We start from the raw sequence: 19,730 nt of genomic DNA, 5'->3' as shown, positions 1-19,730 counted from the left end.
GGCCTGGCCTCAGACCTTGCTCGCCATCTGCCTCTTCTCACCCGCCACAACTTGCTTGAGTCTCTAGCAAGTCTCCGCTGGCTCTGGGCCTCTGCTCTCCCACCGTTGGCAGGAGGGCAGCCCTCCAGTGCAGCTGGGGAGACAGCTGTTAAGGCGGGGACGATGTGACCCAAGTGCCCACCTGAACCCGAGCAGCCTCGGCCGGGAAGGGGCACCGTGTGTGTTCGGGGCTCCCAGCTCACCTCCTCAGAAACACTGGGATGGGACTGAGCCCCTCCCTTGGCGGCCTGGCCCCTCTTCTGACCCCAGCAGAGCGCCCCCCCGTGGCAGCCCCGTCCTGCAGGCTGGGGCAGAGGGCAGCGGGGCCGGGCAGGGGCGGGAGGGTGGGGACGGAGTCCGGCCCCAGAACGTTCTCAGGCTGGCCCAGCCAGGGCCCCTTTCTCTCCATGAGATCATATCTGGGTCAAAGAGCATGTAAAGCAGGCAGACCCCAGCGGCCACACAAAGCCCATTCAGCCCAGCCCCTATTCACTCACCTCCTCTCCCCCAGAGCCCACACCACAGCGACCCCAGCGCAGCGCCCTAAGCCCCAGCTTTGATGTCCAAGAACAGAAAACGGCGATTAAATGTTGTTTTAAAGAGGGAGTGCTCACTGCCCTCCCATCTGTCAAGAGAAAGCGGAGGCCCGAGGGGGAGGGGCGGGGGGGAGGGGCCGGAGGCCTGGGGAACCTCAGAGAAGGGACCCGGAGAAGAAAGGGATGCCCGCGGAGGAACAGGGGCAGAGACTCAAAAGCAAACCAAATATATTTTTGGCAAAGGATGGTTTTCCAAGAGGAGCAATATGGGGAGAGGAAAAAGAACGTGGGACAGAGACACAAAGGCCAGGAGGAACCTCCAAAAAGATAATGAGAGAAGACAAGATTAGAGGAATAGAGAGAGATGAGCAGAGGGGAAAAATGAAAGAAAGGGGCAGAGTGCTCCTGGGCCCTTCCTCCACCTGGGGAGGTCGCCCGGTCGTCCTGAGGCTTGGTGCTGGTCTCACACCCCGCAGAGGCTGCAGCAGCAATCGAAGCTGGGTCCCTAAGTCTAGGTGAGGGGATGGCTTGTTTCAGCTGGAGCTGGCTGGACAGGTAGGACAGCCTCGGGCAGAGGCGCTGGGCCAGTGCGTCTAGAATTAGGTGGAGTTGGGTTTTTAGCTCTAGACAAGCAGGGCAATGCTGCCATCCCCAGGGGGAGGAAGGAAGGCCCAGAGAAGCAGCCTTGGCCCAGGGACCGGGAGAGGAGCGGGGAGGCATGTTTTATTCTGCTAGCCGTGAGGTTGGGTTTGCATCCTCACCTCCCACCTGTTCCCTCCTGTTCCCATTGCCTTTCTCCACGGGACCTGGCGGCCACAGGCCCAGGGACCTTAAATTGGGTGGCAGCTTCTTGTTGAGAAATTTCAGGAAGAAGCTGATGATGTCTCCGTAAGGGAGAGGGCCCTGCCTCTGGAGTCCTGGGAAAAGCAAACCCGATTTGCTATCCGTGATCCCAAGTAAGTTCTAGCGCAAGTGAGCCAGGGAGCAGGATTCTGTGGCTCCCTGAGGGCAGGGGTCTGTCTGTCCTGTCCCTGCTGTATTCCCAGGGCTCGCAGCAGGAACTGGTACGAGCCGCCGCACGAACGTCTATGTTGAAGAAATAAACGGACCAGTGCTGACTTCACACATTGTTCCAAGGACCAAATCATAGTGTACTGAATGCTATTTTTTAAGCTAAGAAAATATGAGACAAGATGTCGTGGAGCACGTATGTGCCTCGTAAATATGACAGAAAGGGCCACATAACTACCCCAGAGCTTTCTTTTCCCCCATCCCCAGCCAGAAATCTCAGTTCATCTAGTGTTAACCACCCAAGAAAAGGCAGAAAAGACAAAGCAGTTTTTTTTTTTTTAAAAAAAGGGGACACTTCAAGCCAGAGACAACTGAATTAACTTTATTCTCTTCTAACTGCAGATTCAAGGTATACAACTGAACATTGCTATTTTTCTTATGAGACTTATAAATAAAAATACAAAAAATGTTCACTACAAAAAAATCTACTGTTAGTAGGATGTAAAAAATATTCTCTTTGCTATAGAAGGCACAAACTTCACTTAGTGACACATGGAGAGAGAAAAAAACCTGCAGCAGTAAATTCATTTTTTCTTTTTTTTTCTTTTTTCCTTTTTAAATCTTGTCAGAAACACTGAAGTTACAAAGAAACGCATCAATCTACACGGAACGAAGGCAGATGCGGAAAAGCTGCGACCAGGACCGCACAACGTCAGGGGGAACAGCATCAGGGGACGAGAACAGGTAGGGTTGGCAAGCGAGACTGGGGGGGGCAGGGCGGGGGGGGGCTGGGGGGAGGGGTGGGGACGCTCAGGGGCGGGGCATGGGGGGCATGGGGGCGGGGAGAGAGAGATTTGTACAAAAAAGTAACCGGTAAAATTGAAGAAACAAAATTGGGCAGCCTCCTAAAATTAGGCTAAGAGGAGGTGCTGAGGTAGACATGAACTAGAACATCAATTAATTAAAAACACTATTCCGTAATACAGAGCGATCGGATTAACACTTGCGCTGTCACCACGTAAGACAAGCCACAAAAACAAACAAATGACAAAACAAAACATAATACCCAAACCAAAAGGCTTAGTTTTGCTTGGTCCAACAGGGCAGCAGGGCCCTCAGTGCTATAATTTACATACATATATATATATATTTATCTTTATATATATGGGTCGGATGTCATGGTGCACCACCACGGCTTCTTAACCTTACAAAGATCATGCATAACACACTAACGTGAACGAATTCTAGGACACACACCAGGAGGCTGGTACCCTGTCTGCAAAGTGGGACGCCGAGGACCCAGGGAAGCAGGGCGGCCAGCTCGCAGGCCTGGGGGGCCCCGCACCCCTCGCTCCCCGCCCTTCTCCCCTGACCCAACCTCCCTGGTCTGTCTTGCACCCCTCTCCCGGCCCGGCTCTGCCTTTTCCTCCACGCATCAGCATCCCTGAGCTGGGTCAATCTGGCTTTCTCGCCTCCTGCTGAAATATCCAGGTAAGTGCCGCCACGAAGCTCCCGGGAAGGAGGAAACCAGATGGGGTAGAAAAAGACAGAACACAGGCCTCAGAAAAATGAACAGAGTCGGATCTTCTTCTGCTTTTCTAACATCTGGTGCCCCCATCTTTCACTCTCGTTCAGCTCTTTGCAGGGAACCATCCACACATCCCCTCCTGCCCCCCCCGCCCCTCAGCCCTCATGGACAAAGTACGGAGGCCGCCCCACCACTGCTCACTCCCCTGCCAAGGAGGTAAGCCAAGTGGCCCTCTCTCTCCAGGGCCTTAACACCCCTGCAGCCGGTGGGACCAACAGCATCCAGAAGGGTACTATACACTTGTGAAAAATTGCAGCAGTTTTGTTTCGTTTTCTACACACGGAGAAACTGTTCAGGCACAAAGATTAAACCAGCCCGCATTGCATCCCTGGATTGTACTGAATCACTGGGGCCCCCAGCCTCCCTCCCCACCCCTGTACCCCAGACCTACCTTCCCGCTATCCGTGGCCTCCTCCAAAGCAGCCCAAAGCAGCAATGATATTTACTATTTTATATCTCTCTCTTGCTATATATATATATCTCTATATTTGTCTATCCTATATACAAATAGGATTTTAATGCTTTGAATGAATGAAGGAGTGAATAGGGAAAGAGCACATGACGGGTAAATGTCACCAAAAGCATTAAGGGACACGCCTGTAGGAGCTGAACGCTAGAAAGGGACCGTTAACCAGCTTGGACTTTCAGGGCTGGAGAAGCTTCGCTATGCTGGATAAGGCGTAGCAAGTTCGGGAGTCAGCCGTTCACAGCTCAAGACAGCGGCTGGCCAAGGGGCCAGATGGCAGAAGGAAGAGGGGAGTAGGAACACTCAGCTCTCACCTGGGGAGACAGTGCCCTCCACCGTCCCTCGTCTCCCCAGCCCCCCTTATCCAGACCCATCTAAAGATTCCATATACTTTTTGATCTTCACCTTGGCCAGTAGGCCTGGCTAAGGCGGCCTTGGCAAGGTCCGAATGATGAGGCATGCTGAACTCTCTGCAGGGCGTCGAGGCTCCATGGGGGAGGAAGGGGGAGAGCAAAACCAGCGCAAGGCGTCTCCCACCCGGTATCCCTCAGACGCCACCCTGACCCTCTCTGTCCTCACTTCCCGGCTAGGGTCCCTCGGGGACGGTGGGAGGCAGACAGGTGCTCATTTAGTACCGTCCAATGCGGCAACACCAGATTACAACAATACTGCATGATGTAACACACAACCACACACAAAAAACACACGCACGCGCGCAACACACGGACAAAGGGATATTTTGGTGGTGGTGGTGGACTTTTTTTTTTGTCTTTTTTTTTTTCCTATTCACATTACAAAAGGAAAGGGCAAGGTCCTGTAGAACTGACGAAGGAACTAACAAACATTACAAAAATATTACAATTTGTAAATATTAGCTCAACCCTCTCAGCTTTTATGAATAGGGCAGGAGACCCAGGCTGCGTGGGAACGGTGGGGGCGGGGAGTGAGAGGTGTCAGCTAGATCTATGGAATAGTTTGATTTTTTTTTTTCCTTCCCCACCAATGTTGAATGTTATCTTGCTGTTAAAATATTGGTTTTCTGGGATTTACAGATCCCCTGAGGGCCAGCAGTCCCCTTTCTTCCCAGACTGGGGGAGGAAGCATAGTGCATAACGGTTTCTTACAGACGGCCCCCCTCCCCCAGAAAATGTCCTCCTTTTCACATTATCAACATGACAACAGCTCTAGTCACATATTTCAAGTGTAACTTTTTTTTCCTTTCCAAAGCACTGTCATTATTACAATTGCAAAATAGCATCCTCCCTACCTAATCCCCCATCAACAGTCTAGTGACAGTCCCCCCAAATTCATATCCCCCCCAACACACAATTTTTAAGGCCTTCCGATTTGGTGGGCGAGACTGCAGGGGCGGGCAGGAGGGCTGGGACCGAGGGACGGGGTGTGGGGGGGGGTAGTCACAGCAGCACCCATCCCTCCGACTTCCCCAGAGCCCTCACAACCCTTCTCCCCAAAACCGCTTCCCGAAACCACTTTTAAAAACCTAAGATAAAAACGGCAGCCACAACTTTCTCAGAGAGAGAAAGGAAAGAAAACACACACACACAACTCTGACAAATAAAGCCGGAGATGAAACAGAGGGCCCATCCCAAAGTGAACACAAATATTGCAAATGTGCTTTCCAAAATTCAGGGTGGGGAGTTTGGGGAGAAGGGGGGGGAGCAGAGCAGCAGAATGGGAGGCATGAAGGGAACAAAAGAAGAACTGGAAGAACATAAGAGGTAGCTTTTAGAAAAACAACACCCCCACCCTCACGCAACAAAACAAAGCCTGGCTCGTCCCCACTCCAGCCCTGAAGAGAGACCAATTTTGGCAACCATGATCACACACGCAGAGCTGGGGCCACACAGTTGCCAGGATCTGAATAATATGGGCCCCTCGACCCTAATCACCCAGCTAATTGTAAGAAAGGTGGGATCTTCTCCAGGATGTTTTAGGCTGACCCCTTCCTGGGCGCAGAGGACTTCGGTCCCCGGGCAGAGCCAACAGTGACTCCAGCGAGCCCCCGACACACCCTCCCCTCCGCCCACCTTCTGCTGACCCCTGGCTCTCACGTTCAGATCCTGAGTACTCGCCTCCTTCCGTACAGCTCCCTCCAGCTGGGATGGGGAGGGCCCAGGCCAGCTGAAGTCTATTAAACCAACTCTTAATTTACACAAGAAACAGAAAAGAACATCCTTCCTCCCTATTCCTCCAACCCCCAACCAAAAAAGAGATACAGGGGTTAAAAAAGCTCATGAGGTCACAAAAAACTGAGGTAATTCAAGTACAATGTGCTAACAGGGGAACAGGGGACACAGAAAAGAAGCAAAACATAACACAAGGGCCAAAGCGCTTTCAACTCCTCCTCCTCTCCTTCCTCCTCCCTATGGACTGGGGGGTGGGGGGTGCCCTGAGAGCCAGGAATTCTGTGCCGCTCTCTGCACCAGGGCTGGGGTCCCCAGCACAACTCAGCAACACCCCCCGCCCCCGCCCCCGCAAGGACATCCACATCCTTCCCTCCGACAATGAGTCCTTACGTGGATTCCTTATCCTAGGGACTGAAATAGGGGTTGTAGGGATTGGCGTTGGTTTGGTGGGACAGTATATAGTGAGTTATGTTTTCCCATTTTGGAAGCAAAAGCAGCTCAGCAGGAACCTCGCTCATGACAGGGCTGGACGAGGGTGGGGTACTCCATTTATTTTGTGTTCTCAGAAAGCTGAGGGCAGGGTAGGGGCTCTGGAGTCACACGCAGCTTCCCCGCTAGGGAGGCTGGGCGAGAAGGAAGATGCTCACCACCCCCACCTGCACTGGGAGGACAGGAGTCACGGGGAGGCAGGGAGCTGGGGGAAGGGCAAGAGCCATGAAGCTGCTGCTGAAGACCTTGAGGGGGTCACCACGAGGGATGTGGCAGAATGGTGGGGGGCGGTGCAGGGGAAAGCAACAGATAAACTGAGTGGTAGGAAGGGAAGGAGAGCGCCTCCCACCCCAATCTGCCCCAGCAAACCAGAGCTGCCATGTGACCATCGACTCGTGACCGGCCCAGCCCCACCACCTGCAGGCCCCCTCCCTGCCCCAGCCCCCTTCCTCTGAGGAGTCAGCAAGAAGGGGGCAGGCAGACTGGGTGGCTCTGACCAGAGGCCCCTCGCCCCCTTCCCAGCCTCCACTTTTGGATGCAAAAGGGGGGGTCTGGCTGGAGGGAAAAGAAAAATACACCACCATCTGAGCTGAGCAAACCACCTGCACCCCCACCCAAGAAAATGAGGCCAACCTCCAGCCAGAGAGGAGGGACAGAGGGCCCCCCCAGCCCAGGGAGGGGCCGTGGCCGGGCGTCAGGTCACCTGGAGCCCCAGAGAGACTCCAAGGCCAGACAGCTATCAGGTTTCCTTTGTCTTGTCTCTTTTTTTTCTTTCCTTTTTTTCCCATTTCTCTTTCCTCGCCCAGTCCGTCGGCGGCGACTTCGGCCCGCTGGAGCGCCTCTGTCCCGGCTGCCCGCTCCCCTGCCGCGGCCGCGGCCCCGCTCACACGTAGCACAGGTAGAGGTAAGTCTTCTCTATCCTCCAGTCGGGCGGGATCTCCTCGGGCTTGTGGCCCTTCATGTGCTTCTGCATGGAGGAGAGGCTGGGGCAGTACTCGGTGCAGATGGTACACTGGTAGGGTGAGGCGCCATTGTGCGTGCGCAGGTGCTTGATCATGGCCGAGTAGTCCCGGGAGCGCTGGTGACACAGCTTGCACTCGAAGGGCTTCTCACCTGTGGGGGGTGCGGGGCAGAGCCAAGACAGAGGGAGAGGGCCGTGAGCGGCTCCCCGGGGACGCTGCGGGGGCCCCTCACGCCACCCTCACGCTCGGTGGGGAGGGCATCGGCCCCTCTGTTCAGCACTCCCCTCTAGAACTCTCCGGGATGATGGATGCACCATCCAGGATGGTAGCCACCAGTCCACAGAGCTGCTGGGCGTCTGCCACGTGGAGCTGTGTGTTCCATGGCGCTTCCCTCCCTGTTGCTCATGTCACCAGCCACGTGCAGCGAGAGGCTGCGGTGTTGCTCAGACACCCTTAGCCCTGCCTTCCTCTTCTCAGCCCTCCCAAAGGCCCAGAATCTTCCTTCTGAAGAAAGGGTCTGGGGGTCTAGAAAAGGGGCAGTGAAGTCCTGAAAGCCCCTGGGGGTGGCCCTTCAGCACAGTTCCTTCCAGGGGAACAAGGGCTAAGAGTCCTTTCGGGGCCACAGCTGCTGGGGAGAAGGGAGGTGAAAGTGAGGGAGCCCTGTCCTTCACACATGCTCCATCTGGGATGCCTACTCCTCCAAGGCTCCAGAGAAGCTGCCCCTGGACCCTACTTTCCCAGTGGGGCTAGAATGGGGCGAGGGACAGACAGCCTGGGAGTGCCCAGCCACAGCCTAGCTGCTCCCCAACCTCCTCCCGGTTAGAGTCCCCTGGAGCTGAGCAGAGGGTGTGAGGGAACCTTGTTTCGATACAGTAATTAACTGGCCAGCCATCTCGCTATCGATACTCCTCTGTGCGGAGGCCCCAGCAAATAATGAAGTAATGAACAGCCAAAGTGATCTAACTATCGACCCGCTATTTACAATAGTCACCACCAATGCATTTAATGATCTGCTCGGCAGGTCACATCCCCGGCAGGGGGCTAAGGAAGCCCCAGGGCTCTGGGAAATGCTCCAAGTGACTCTAGCAGTCAGCACCAAGCACCCAAGGCTCTCCTTGTGACCCAAGCGGAGGCGAGAAAGCAGGGCCATGACAGCACAGCATCGTCTCCTTATTGCGCCCTCTGTTCTCCCCCGCCCTGCGCATGGAAGCCTTCTCTCCCCTCGGCCGGCAGGACCCGCCTGAGGTCACTTCTCCCCCGTCCTCTGGCCAGGACAGCTGTTTCCCCTGATCGGAGGAGGCTTCCTAGTTTGCTAGATTCCACCACCTTCCACTACCTCTTATCCTCATGGGAAGTCCTTCCGAATGTCTACCTCCCCCCACCCCCATCGCCCCGCATGCTGCTGCTGAATCTGTTTAACAACTGGCTCTCCGAAAAGGTGGGATTTTGTAGCATTTGCCCGTGGCCATGCTGCGACTCCTCCCAAAGTGGCCGGCTGGGGACAGCTGAGGCCATGTCACGGCACTCGGAGTCGGGAAGATGTGGGCAGGGTGGCCTGTCGTGGGTGGGTTGCCGGCTAGCAGCAGAATTGCACCGCCCCCAGGTCGGGCAGTGCTGGACCCTGGAGCCACTTCACTTGTTCTGTCCCCAGAGCCCACACTGGGTCCCATTCCTTTTACATAAAAAGCAACGTGGAGTCCCTCTGAAACGGTAAGCACCCTACACGTATCTCGGCTCCTCCTCTCTCCGAAAGGAGCTCAGTCTGACCCCCAGCGCCCCAGCCCTCATCCTCACCGAGTCAGTGCCCCCTAACCCCCAGTGACAGGAAACCGTACCAGTCTTTGCTTTCAGCCATCAGGCCAACTTGACCCCAATGCAGCACTCACCGATCGATGTCCTCTGCGAGCTGCTGGTGTGGCTGCCTGGAAGGCCAGTCCGGCTCCCCGGAAAGTGTGCTGTGATCGACCAGCAATGTCTGCCTCGGCCTTGCCCCTGGACGCAGCACCCAGGCCGCCAGGCTCACCTTCGCCAGAAGGCGCCCCCTCTCTCAGCCCCGGACCACGCTCACCTGGGCTGCTCTGGCGAGCCACCTGCCCCCCGCCCCCGACACCCAGGTCCCTGCACCAGCTCCGGGGCCCGCACTGGCCCTCCGTACCCGTGTGCACCCTGTAGTGCGTCTCCAGCTGGTGCTTGAGGCTGAACTTCTTGCCACAACCATTGCACTCGTAGGGTTTCTCGCCCGTGTGGATGCGTTTGTGGCTCTTGAGTGTGCTCTCATCCCGGAAGCAGCTGCCACAGAACTCACACTCGTATGGGTGGTCGCCTGTGGGGACAAGGGGCTGGATCAGGGCCTTGCCTCCCCCCGGCCCCGCTCTAGGAGACAGCAGGGCACGGTCAGGGCGCCAGGAAGAGGAGACTGCCTGTCTTCTCCAAAGACAACGTCAGGCCCCCCGTGTGAACACAGGAGCGTACTTCAGTGCGGCCCAGGGCTCGTCCACGGGTCCAGAGCCAGTCTCAGGAGGAGAACGCCCGACTGGTTCAGGGATGCAGAGCAGGCCCCAGCAAGCAGGCTCCCACAAGGGGAGAGCAGACTCGTGCACTGTGACACTTGCCCCCCAGCTTCCCGTGCTACCTTCTCTCCCTTTCCCATAGGTCAGGGGCAAAAGCCATTCCAGCCTGACTCCCCTACCCTCAAAAATACCCCTTCAATTTGGGGAACTAGAACACACCATCCCCCAAGTGCCTTCTGCTCTCTCCCCGCTCCACAGCTTCAGCAACTATCCCCTCTGCTTGATTTCCTCTCTCCCCCCGCCCCCCGCCCCCAGCAAACTCCTAGTCATCCTTCAAGGCCCAGCTCACACATCCGCATGGTTTGGAAGTGTCCTTTTAGCGCCTCCCACCCAGGCACACTCAGTCACTTTCTTCTGTCCCAAAAAAGAAGAAATGCCTAGCACAGTGTTATTGTAGTAGCAGGATAATTTTTATGGTACTTTGTAATCAAAACAGCCCAATCTGTTGAGGGCTCGCTACCGTGCTAGGAACCTTACACACATCTTACCATGTAATCACTGCAATAACCTGACGAGAAATGCAGAATTCTCATCATACAGAGAGGAAGAATGAGATGCTTAGATGGTCTCTAAGGTCAAAGAGCTTGTAAGCAGCGGAGTTGGGATTCAGATCTGGTTTCAGAGTCTGGACACGTGATAACTTATCAGATGGCTAAGTGACATGCTGTCATGTTTCTCCTGCCACGCACACCCTGCCTCTAGGATGGAAGCATCTCAAGGGCAAGAAGGGAGTCTTGTTAATCCTTGTTGCCCAGGGACGCAGCACAGGGCCGACCTGGAGCAGACGCTCGGAAAGGGCGGGTAGACGAAGCTCGGGGAGAGCAGCCGCCCCTCGGCCTAGAGGCCGTGCCCGTCAGCCTCCCTTCCAGGCCCCTGGATGGGGAGAGGTTGGGGTGTGCAGATTCACCATCTTCTGCTTTGTACCCAAAGTGGAGGCTTTGGGGGCTGAAAGGTGAGGCCTTCAGCGACTTATTTATTACAGGGGTGAAGGCAGAGACAATAAAGATAGATGGATCACCCCAGACTTTGTTCATGAATATTTAAATATCGCTGATTCGTCTTGTCACTGTAATTACAATTTCTCTGGGCTGCATCTCCAACAACCACAGTTTATGGTAAAGAATGGCCCACTGTATTTCACTTGTCCCTCTGCAGATGTGCGGGCTGCCAACCGTGTAATGTCCTCTGCATTTCATACATTTTCTTCAGCTGCTGAAGGTTTAAGTCATCCACAATGACCTACGTTTTTTCATTATCCCCATGTCAAACTGCACTCGTGCCTGGGCATAAATTGTCCTTCTCGTTATAGACTCGCATGCCTCTGCCTTCACTTCCTCCTTAAAATGATATTTTACTCTCTTGTCTCTCTCCTCCTCAGGCCGCTAACCAAACCTCCCCCCCGCCCCCGTCTCAAACGCAGGCCCCTGTCCCCACATAAATTCTCATCTCTTCTGATGGCTCTGAAGGGTTTTTAAGGCTCTGTGGGGAGTGGATGCTGGGGTCTGCTCCCTGGCTACGGGCTCTCTCTCTGCAAGAAGCTCCAGAGGCAGAGAAGGGTGGGTGCGAGCACTTCCGCGAGGAGTCAGACGGTCAGACGGGAGAAGCTGGAAGAGCAGAGCCGGCCCCCCAGTTCTCACCCATCTAGAAGGCACAGCCCTGGCTCAGAGGCACGTGCAGGTCTGGAGACAGGCCGAATCCCGGGGTTCTCAGCCCCTGCGCGCCCCCTCTCTGCCAGGGCTGTGCGGATGGCCTGGTCCCCAGCCACCAGCCCCACCCAGCCCCAGGGGAGCAGAGGTCCGTGCAGACCCTGGTCCTCCTTAGTTGTGTGTCTGTCCGAGTGAGGGTCGGTCCGTGCAGGCCTGCGCCCGTGCGCCACTCCCTCTCTGCGCAGACGTCTGCACATACAACCCCCCGTCTGCCATCCGACACCCCCTCCCCGCCGAATTGGCAACGATAACGACTTTAATCAAGGATTCAGTATCCTCATTAAGATATAAATAAATAAATAAAGCAAGGGCCACGTGAGACTTCCAACGAGAGCCGGTAATTAAAACGTACATCTCGGCAGCCACCCGGCCGGGGGGTGAGCGCGGTGGCGGGGAGTCGCCGTCTGTGCCGCCCCCTCTGGAGGGGGGGGGGGCTAAGAGTTTAAAAAACAAAGGGTTAAAGCAGAAAGGTTTGTTTGATCAGAGTTTTATGAATTTAATTATGAAGTGGATCACATGTTAAACGAGTTTAAATAGGAAATCTCCAGAGTCAGCCCAGGAAAAGGAGTAAAAAGAACTTAGAAGAGAAAAAAGACATACGCGCGTGTGCGTGCGTGAGTACATGCACACGCACACACTTTGAAGCATGGTGATCACCTGGCCTAAAATCCTCACCCTGAGAGTTACTGGTGTCCATGCTACCATAATGCACACAAAACTGCAGAACTCAAAATCCAATTTCTGGTACGTTGATTAACTCTGTAGCCTCTTTAATGAGCTTGACATTAAGTACAGGACAAACGAAGACTAATTAGAGCCCCTCTGGCCTGCCCAGTGCATCTGTGACCCCAGTGGCCTGGCCTCACCTGGTGGTTTCCGTGGCACCAGCCAGGCCCCACCCCGGCAGCTCCTCGGGCCCCTCCCTGTCAGCCCCTCCCTTTAGCACAGCTGAGAGTTTATTATATGATGAGCCGTGTGAATCAGGGATCCATCAATGCCAAGAGCGCGGCTGGACTAACCTACCAAACACAGCTGCCGATGCTAAACACCCGGCCCCAGCAGCAACTGGGCCAAGAACAACGGAATATTAATGAGGCATTGTGTGGGGGGTGTGCTCGGCCTGTAGAGGGCTTGTGTGCACGGGGCCTCACTGGTGTGAAAATCGATGGGTGCGCGCGCGTGCGTGGGCAGCAGTGTGCTCCACGTTCCCGAGATTAAACAAGTACTTCTCCCAAACTCTGTCCGGAGAGAGCCGCTCCCCACAGATCCATGCCATGACTGACACAGGAGCCGGTGATATTTTGGCGTCTGCACTCTTAGAAGGGAGCATGGGCAGAGCAGGGCATATCCTGGGTGGACTCAGCAGGTTGGGATCATTTAAGTCCCACGCAGCCAACTGACTTGACCTAGCAGCATGCTCCGAAGTGGCCGAAAGGTGACCGGCCACCATGTTAAGGCTGAACTTGGGGACCCAGTCGGGGGGGGGAAGTGTGGACAGGAGAGTGCATAGACCTGCAGGGGATGTGTACACGGTCACTACAGAGAAGCCCTTCTTGTTGGGTCCTACCCTCTGGGACCTCCCCTGTCTCATGCCAGCAAACCTCAATGACTCCATGCAAGTCAGGTGATGCTTAAGGCCATACGTTCCCCTCAAGTGAATGACATCAGAAAGTGCAAGGCCGGGCGCCTGGGTGGCTCAGTCGTTAAGCATCTGCCTTCGGCTCAGGTCATGATCCCAGGGTCCTGGGATCGAGCCCCACATCAGGCTCCCTGCTCTGCGGGAAGTCTGCTCCTCCCTCTCCCACTCCCCCTGCTTGTGTTCCTGCTCTCGCTGTGTCTCTCTCTGTCAAATAAATAAATAAAATCTTTAAAAAATAAAAGAAAGTGCAAGGCCAGGCAGGCTCCTGGATGAGGATGCACACTCTTGGCAGGACAGACCCGCTCAGTCCATGATAAGTAAAGCCCCTCCCTCCATCAGCAGAGACTACCACCCAAGAAAGGCCTGGCCTGCATACTTAATCCCAGAGTTGTGACAAGACCCAAGAATGAGGACAGAGAAGGTCCCACCATTCCTGTCTTGAGGCACAGCTTTTAATACCCTCTCCAAGAGACACGAGCCTACACCCTGTTACAGACCCCGATACGGAGTCTGCCTCTCTATCTCCCTGACCCCACCCTGTCCCCCATTCTCACTCCAGACTCAGGACAGAGCACACATGAGCAGAGACACACACAGACTCAGAAAGGGACACTCCTCTATCCATGTGCTGTCAGCGAAGATCCAATTTTGTCCCAGAGAAAAGGATGAATTTAAGTCACCCATTACTTTGCTAGGGGATCGAGGTTGCTACAAGAAAGCCATCTGCCTCCTGGCCCTCAGGGTCAACCTTCTAGAGGGTGGCAGCCGGGATGAACCAGTACCTGGGCACACGGCCCATCCCCCTTGACTCACGACTACTTTCCTCCTCCATCATCTGGCTCACTGTTTATATGCCCTCATCTTCTCCCCTAATCAAGGTTAATGGCCAAGTACAGAAAATTTGCTTCTGTTATTTTAGAGCAAGCAGGACCACTTCTGCAACATGCCCTTAGGAGCCCAGGGCTGATGTCAGGAGCATGTGTCCATGGGGTGGAGGCCAGGGAGAGGTGATCAAGTGGGTAGGTAGGCTTTTCTCCAAATGCATTTTGGGTCCACCTGCATCAGAATCTTTGGGGAATACTTACTCATCACATCGAGTCTTGGCTCCCTCTCCATATCCACGAAGTCAAAGTTTCTGAGGGTGGAACCCAAGAGCCTGCATTTCTAATGAATACCCTCTCCATTGAGCACAGAGAGACTGAGACCCACAGGTCCCCAAGATAGGAGGGGAAGAAGAACTAACAACATTTACCTGCACAATGGAAGCCCCCCGATGCCCACCTTGAGCAAAGAAGGGCTGAGGGCCGACTCAGCCGGACACCTCCCCTTTATGTCTTTGGAGGCAGATGCAGACACGGGTTCCCAGGGACTCTGAGCCAGCCATCCCCTGGACGGGCTTACCGGTGTGTGAGCGCAGGTGGCGTTTGAGGGCGGTGTGGCTGGGGAAGGTGCGGTTGCACTCGCTGCAGATGTAGCTGCGCACGCCCGCGTGGACCTCCATGTGCTGCTGGAGCGCACTCTGCGCCTGGAATCGCTTCCCGCACAGCAGACAGAAGACGGCCATGTCCGTGCCTGTGGGGAACAGGAGAGCTCAGGAGCGGGGAGCACACAGCCTCTCCTGACTCATCCGGGCCAGAGCCAGAGCCAGGGCTAGGCCTCTACTCCCCCAGGCTCGGGGGCGAACCCAGAGGCGGCCCAGGCCATGCAGTGGTGAGGGGGCACCTAGCGTGTGGCTCTAATCGTGGACAAAATCGACTTACTGCTCAGCCTTATGGCACCTAAAGTCTAGCAGGAGAAAGAGAGAACCAATCCGTCACAACAACAAACGTGAGTCAGTAGCTGTGTGGGGGGGCTGTGTCGAAGGCAGGGTATTAAGATGGCATGTGTCGGGGCGCCTGGGTGGCTCACAGTCGTTAAGCGTCTGCCTTCGGCTCAGGTCGTGATCCCAGGGTCCTGGGATCGAGCCCCACATCAGGCTCCCTGCTCAGCGGGAAGCCTGCTTCTCCCTCTCCCACTCCCCCTGCTTGTGTTCCCTCTCTCGCTGTGTCTCTCTCTGTCAAAGAAATAAATAAAATCTTTAAAAAAAAAAAAAAGATGGCATGTGTCAGAGGGACTTTTGGGAGTCTGGGGCAGGAGGTGGGAAGTCGGGGTGGCCTCTGTGGGGGATCACAATCACGAAGACAGCACGGTGCCAGCCCATGGTCGAATGGAGCTAACTGAAAGTCCCGTCTCCAGAAGGCAGGCTCCACCACCTCCCCTCTCAGATGAGGCAAATGAGGACACCGCGATTGTGCAACTTGTCCCAAGTTCCATGGAGCTCAGAAACTGCAGAGATGCAGTCCCAACCCAGGCTGCCTGGGTCTGAATCCTCTCCAGAGGCTAGCTACAGACCCTCTTCTTTTAACCAGTTCTCCCTTCACCAAAGCACCCATCTTAAGAGTCTCTTAATTCAACAAATATTATTCTAGTACCTTCTCTAAGGAGGACTCCCTTTGGGCACTGGGGAATCCAACCATGGAAAACTCTACAAAGTCTCTGCTGTCATCATAGATGTCACCCAGCACAAGGGACCACTGGGGGAGAGCATCCATGAACACTCTAGCCTGGAAAGAAACGCAGTTATCAGAGGATAAGACAGAAGAACAGCATCGCTAGGGAGGTGGGGAGACAGTGGAGGGAAGGTCAAAGAAGTAGGCAGGGCCAGGTCACATGCGGGTCTTGAAAACCATGTGAAGACATTCAGGCTGCATCTCAAGACCAGTGGGCAACTGTCAAAGGATTTGAAGCTAGTGAGTGGCATGAGATTGTCATTTCATTCTGTCTGGCCATTCTCTGCAGTGAGCAGAAGCTTAGATAGGTACCCCATGGTATCCTACAAAGAAAGATCCTGCTCTGGAGCCATTAACCTCTCTGGGTACAGCAGCACATGAGGAAGCATGGAGACCCACCATCTGGGTCCTCACTGGTGGCTCATTGCCCACCCTTTTGGATCCTACTTCCCTAAGCATGTCAGCTCCCCTGGGAAGCTCATCTGCTCCCTCTTGCTGGCATCTGACCAGTATCACCGGTGTTCAGCCCTGCACCGCCTGGCCCTGTGTAAAGGACACAAGTGGGAATGGTGGACAGGCCTAGCATCTGTCAACACAGCCCAGAGGGGAGCAAGGGCAGAGCCCTGGCTGCTCAGTGCTGGGTCAAGGAGCTCTGCGTAGAAAGTGGGGTGGAGAGGGACAGCATGAAGACCTTGCTGCCACCCTGGTCCATCCCTGGAGAGAGCAAAGGGGTGGTCTGTTCTCGCTGCCCCAGTCCCATTCGTGGCTGGGTTTAGGATGAACTAGCGGGAAGGCCAGACCCTTCTATCCCCCCCCCCCCCATTCCTCCACCCCCCACGGCCATCCGTGCAGCTGCCGCCTGCATCCAGGTCCAGGGAAGGCTGAACACAAAGCAAGAGCCCTGTTTTGCTCCTGGCCTCAACAAACACAAGGGAAAGGAACTGATACACGTGCTTTATCTATGCTGCCATCTCAATTAACACGCGCATCCAACCCCACAAGGCAGGCATTCTCATCCCCCTTCCCACAAATGGGAAAACAGAGCGATTAACCAACTTGCCTAAGGTCACACAGTCAGAAGAGGTAGAGCTGAGATTTGAACAAATGTCGAGGTCTGATTTCAGGCACCACAGGGTTGGGACCAGGTCTGCTTCGGGGCATGCCTCTTGTCTGTCTGGGCTTCTGGAAGAGGCACGATAGGGCCAGCCCGACGGCTCTCACCCCGCTTGGGTGTGACCGGGCCTCACTCCAGCGACGGTTAGAAAACCCAGGCCAGGGGGAGCGGGCTGGAAGCAGAGTCACAAGGTACAGCTCTCTGAAGCCTTCCCACGTCCCGGGGCAAGAACTCGGGGAGGTAATGGGGTGCCTGGCTGCACCTGGCTGAGGGGAGTGGCCTGCCAGGCGGACGCAGCCCAAGGGCTGACAGTGAGCGCTCAGTGCCCACCCTGGCCAGCTCAACACGCCCAGGTGTGCAGTCCATCTGCAGCGAGATCTGTGACACGGCTGCCCTGGCCGTTTCATCCCGAGGGCCCCCAGCATGGGCCCCAAGTAAGCCAGATGTCAAACAGCTGCCTTGAATTGGTAAGCTGGAGCAGGCCTCGCGGGCAAGCTGTGCCCTTTGGCAGCACGGATTTCTCCTTAGACATCCCCTGACGTCCCCAGGGTAGATGGCACCTGGGTCAGAGGGAGCGTGACATCCCCAGTAGGGACACTCCAAGCCTACAACGCCAGGCCCAGAGGAGTTCTGAGGGCTGGTACCCCCCGGCAGGACAGTCTGAGGACACCACAGCACTCAGCCCCCCAGGTCTTTCCAAGGTTCCTCAAAGCCACCCCCCCCCAGGCCACCCATACCTCTCAGGATGGCCTGAACCCACTTCGTGTCCATCCAGCACACTCAATGTGCAGTGACCAAGTGTAGGCACTGTGAGGTGACAAAGGGGATGCTGAGACCAACCAGAGAACTGGGGTCCCAGACGAGCAGGGGATACAGACAGGGTGACTCCGTGAGGACTGTGGCATTGAGAAATGAAGACTACTGAGAAGCCAAGGACCGGGAGAAGGGCTACAGGGGCCAAGCTAAGGAAACACCGCAAGCAACCTCCAGAGCAGGCAGGGACACACGACAGCCCCAGAGGGTGGAGATGAGCGGGGAAGGTCAGTGGGGCCAGTGTGGTGCCTGGAATGGCTGGGGGGGGGGGGGGTGCCAGCAGGAACCAGCCTATATATAAGGGCAATGCCCCCGGGGGAGGAGAGTGGAAAAATGAGGTCCAGGGAAGATGGCGCGACAGGACCTGACACGGGGGCTCAGTTGGGAAGCATGGTGCCCCCGGATGGCCAGCTCTGCACCCTGATGGCCGGTTTCAGGTGACATCACCCTCACTTGGGAAGGAAATTCTACCATGTCCGTGCAAGGGTCCCTCCCCCCCCCCCTTCCTGGGACATCTCACAAGGCTCAGGGGCCCTCCTTGGCCACTGAGGACACCAGCCGAGGTACAGAGATAAGAAGGGACCTCTGAGGCCCCGTATCCATTCTCCCCTCTCTTCTGTTTGGAGACCAACAGCTGAGAAGATGGAGAAATATTTAAAAAGGAAGAGGCTGGGGAGGGGGGGAATGGGAGAGACACGAGAAAAGCTACTGGTGCATGCAAGCTAAAAATCTAGAGACTAGATTTGAGTTATTAAACAATTTGCTGTAGTTTCTGCCTAGCTGATTGTTCGCATGTATGATGAGTCAGGGCAGATTCTATTACACTGGGAGATTAAGCAAATAAATGCTAGCTTTTGGAAACACATTAAAATGTGGGACTATGGAAATAAAATTATCTAGAAAATTGTATTAGCAATTCATTAGCTACCGGGAGATGTGCGGCCAGGCAAGAGGCTGGGCAGGGTTACACCCTTCTGTTCCTCACACCGCCTGAACCCCAGAGATGCTTGGTGCTCCTTCCTCTGCCACAGAGAGACCTCATGCCTGATACCACTGGGGAGGCAGGAGGAGCCTCTCCTGGTTGCAGAAAACCGTCAGAAATCATCTGGTCAGCGTGGCCCAAGGGAAACAAAAGAAGCACAGGGGTCTTGGTTCTGCCGCTTACTTGCCTTGTGATTCTGAGCAAGTCACTGAACTTCTCTGGACCAGGGTTTGCTCATCCTTTGCCACACTGTTGTTGCTAAGAGCATAATATGAGATACCCACGCGCAAAGGCTTTGTAACTACAAAGTGACAGCAGAGCCCCTGCCAGCCCAGACGCCGCCTTTGTCTGAATTAGAAAATCATGCCTCTGACTGTGGGCAGACACAGATAGTTGCCCAGGCGCACAGCTCTGGCGAGCAAAGAGGGCTGGATCCCAGCCTCAGTGCCCCTCTCCCCTCTTAGCCGGGCATCCCCCTGCAGCAACGGACGGCCCGGATGGGGATCACGGCTGCCCTGCGCAGGAGACGAGCTGAAGTTGCTTTATTGACTCTGGGCCACTGCTTCCAGGAAGTTGACTCTAGAGGAGGCATCTTGGATGAGTTACACCATTTAGGACTCAATGCCAAGAACATCTTCTTCCTCTAAGCCCTCACGACTACAGCATATAAAACCCTCTGATGCATTTATTTTTGACATTCAGCTCTGCCTACTAGACTGTAAGCCCTCCAAAGCAGGAACTGTTCCCTTAATCTTTATACTCCCCCACCCTAACCACGGGGCCTGGCATAGCATATGCACTCAGTAACTAACTGTATGGTGCATAAGAGGCTAAGGAAGGAGCTGTGGGACAATCACAAGGGGCAGACAAGGGACCGGAGGTGGAGGCAGTCCTAGTAGAGAGAGCCAGACAGCCAGAGCTAGAGAAAAGCTCAGACCAAATGAAGTCATTACTGAGCACTTCCAGCAAGACTCTCTTTGGAAATCAGTAACACCAAGTGACCCACAGGCATCTGATCTTGTTGGGGCCTCTCGTGTCTGTCTGGTAGGCTAGACATGACTCCCGAGTTCTTACTCCGCGTCTGAACTCTGTGGGTCAGCAGCGAAGACTGAAACCACA

At 55.2% G+C, this 19,730-nt stretch overlaps 1 protein-coding gene across 2 annotated transcripts in view; it reads right to left on the bottom strand.

Moving 5' to 3' along the window:
* Nucleotides 1-1,947: 1,947 nt before the first annotated feature.
* The window catches only part of ZBTB16 (zinc finger and BTB domain containing 16), a 187,135-nt gene continuing 169,352 nt past the window's right edge, over nt 1,948-19,730 (bottom strand). For both annotated transcript variants that reach the window (XM_035008982.1, XM_035008983.1), the window contains exons 5-7: nt 14,555-14,725; nt 9,394-9,561; nt 1,948-7,389 (exon numbers count right to left, since the gene is read on the bottom strand). In XM_035008982.1, the coding sequence (XP_034864873.1) occupies nt 7,160-7,389; nt 9,394-9,561; nt 14,555-14,725 (569 nt within the window). In that variant the 3' untranslated portion in view covers nt 1,948-7,159. The remainder of the gene's footprint in view (nt 7,390-9,393; nt 9,562-14,554; nt 14,726-19,730) is intronic.

The sequence above is a fragment of the Mirounga leonina genome, unplaced genomic scaffold (genome assembly GCF_011800145.1).
Source record: "Mirounga leonina isolate KUSES-001 unplaced genomic scaffold, KU_Mleo_1.0 Mir_153, whole genome shotgun sequence".
Taxonomy (NCBI): domain Eukaryota; kingdom Metazoa; phylum Chordata; class Mammalia; order Carnivora; family Phocidae; genus Mirounga; species Mirounga leonina.
Note: the sequence above shows the minus strand (reverse complement) of the source record. Positions and strands in the feature narration are given on the sequence as shown.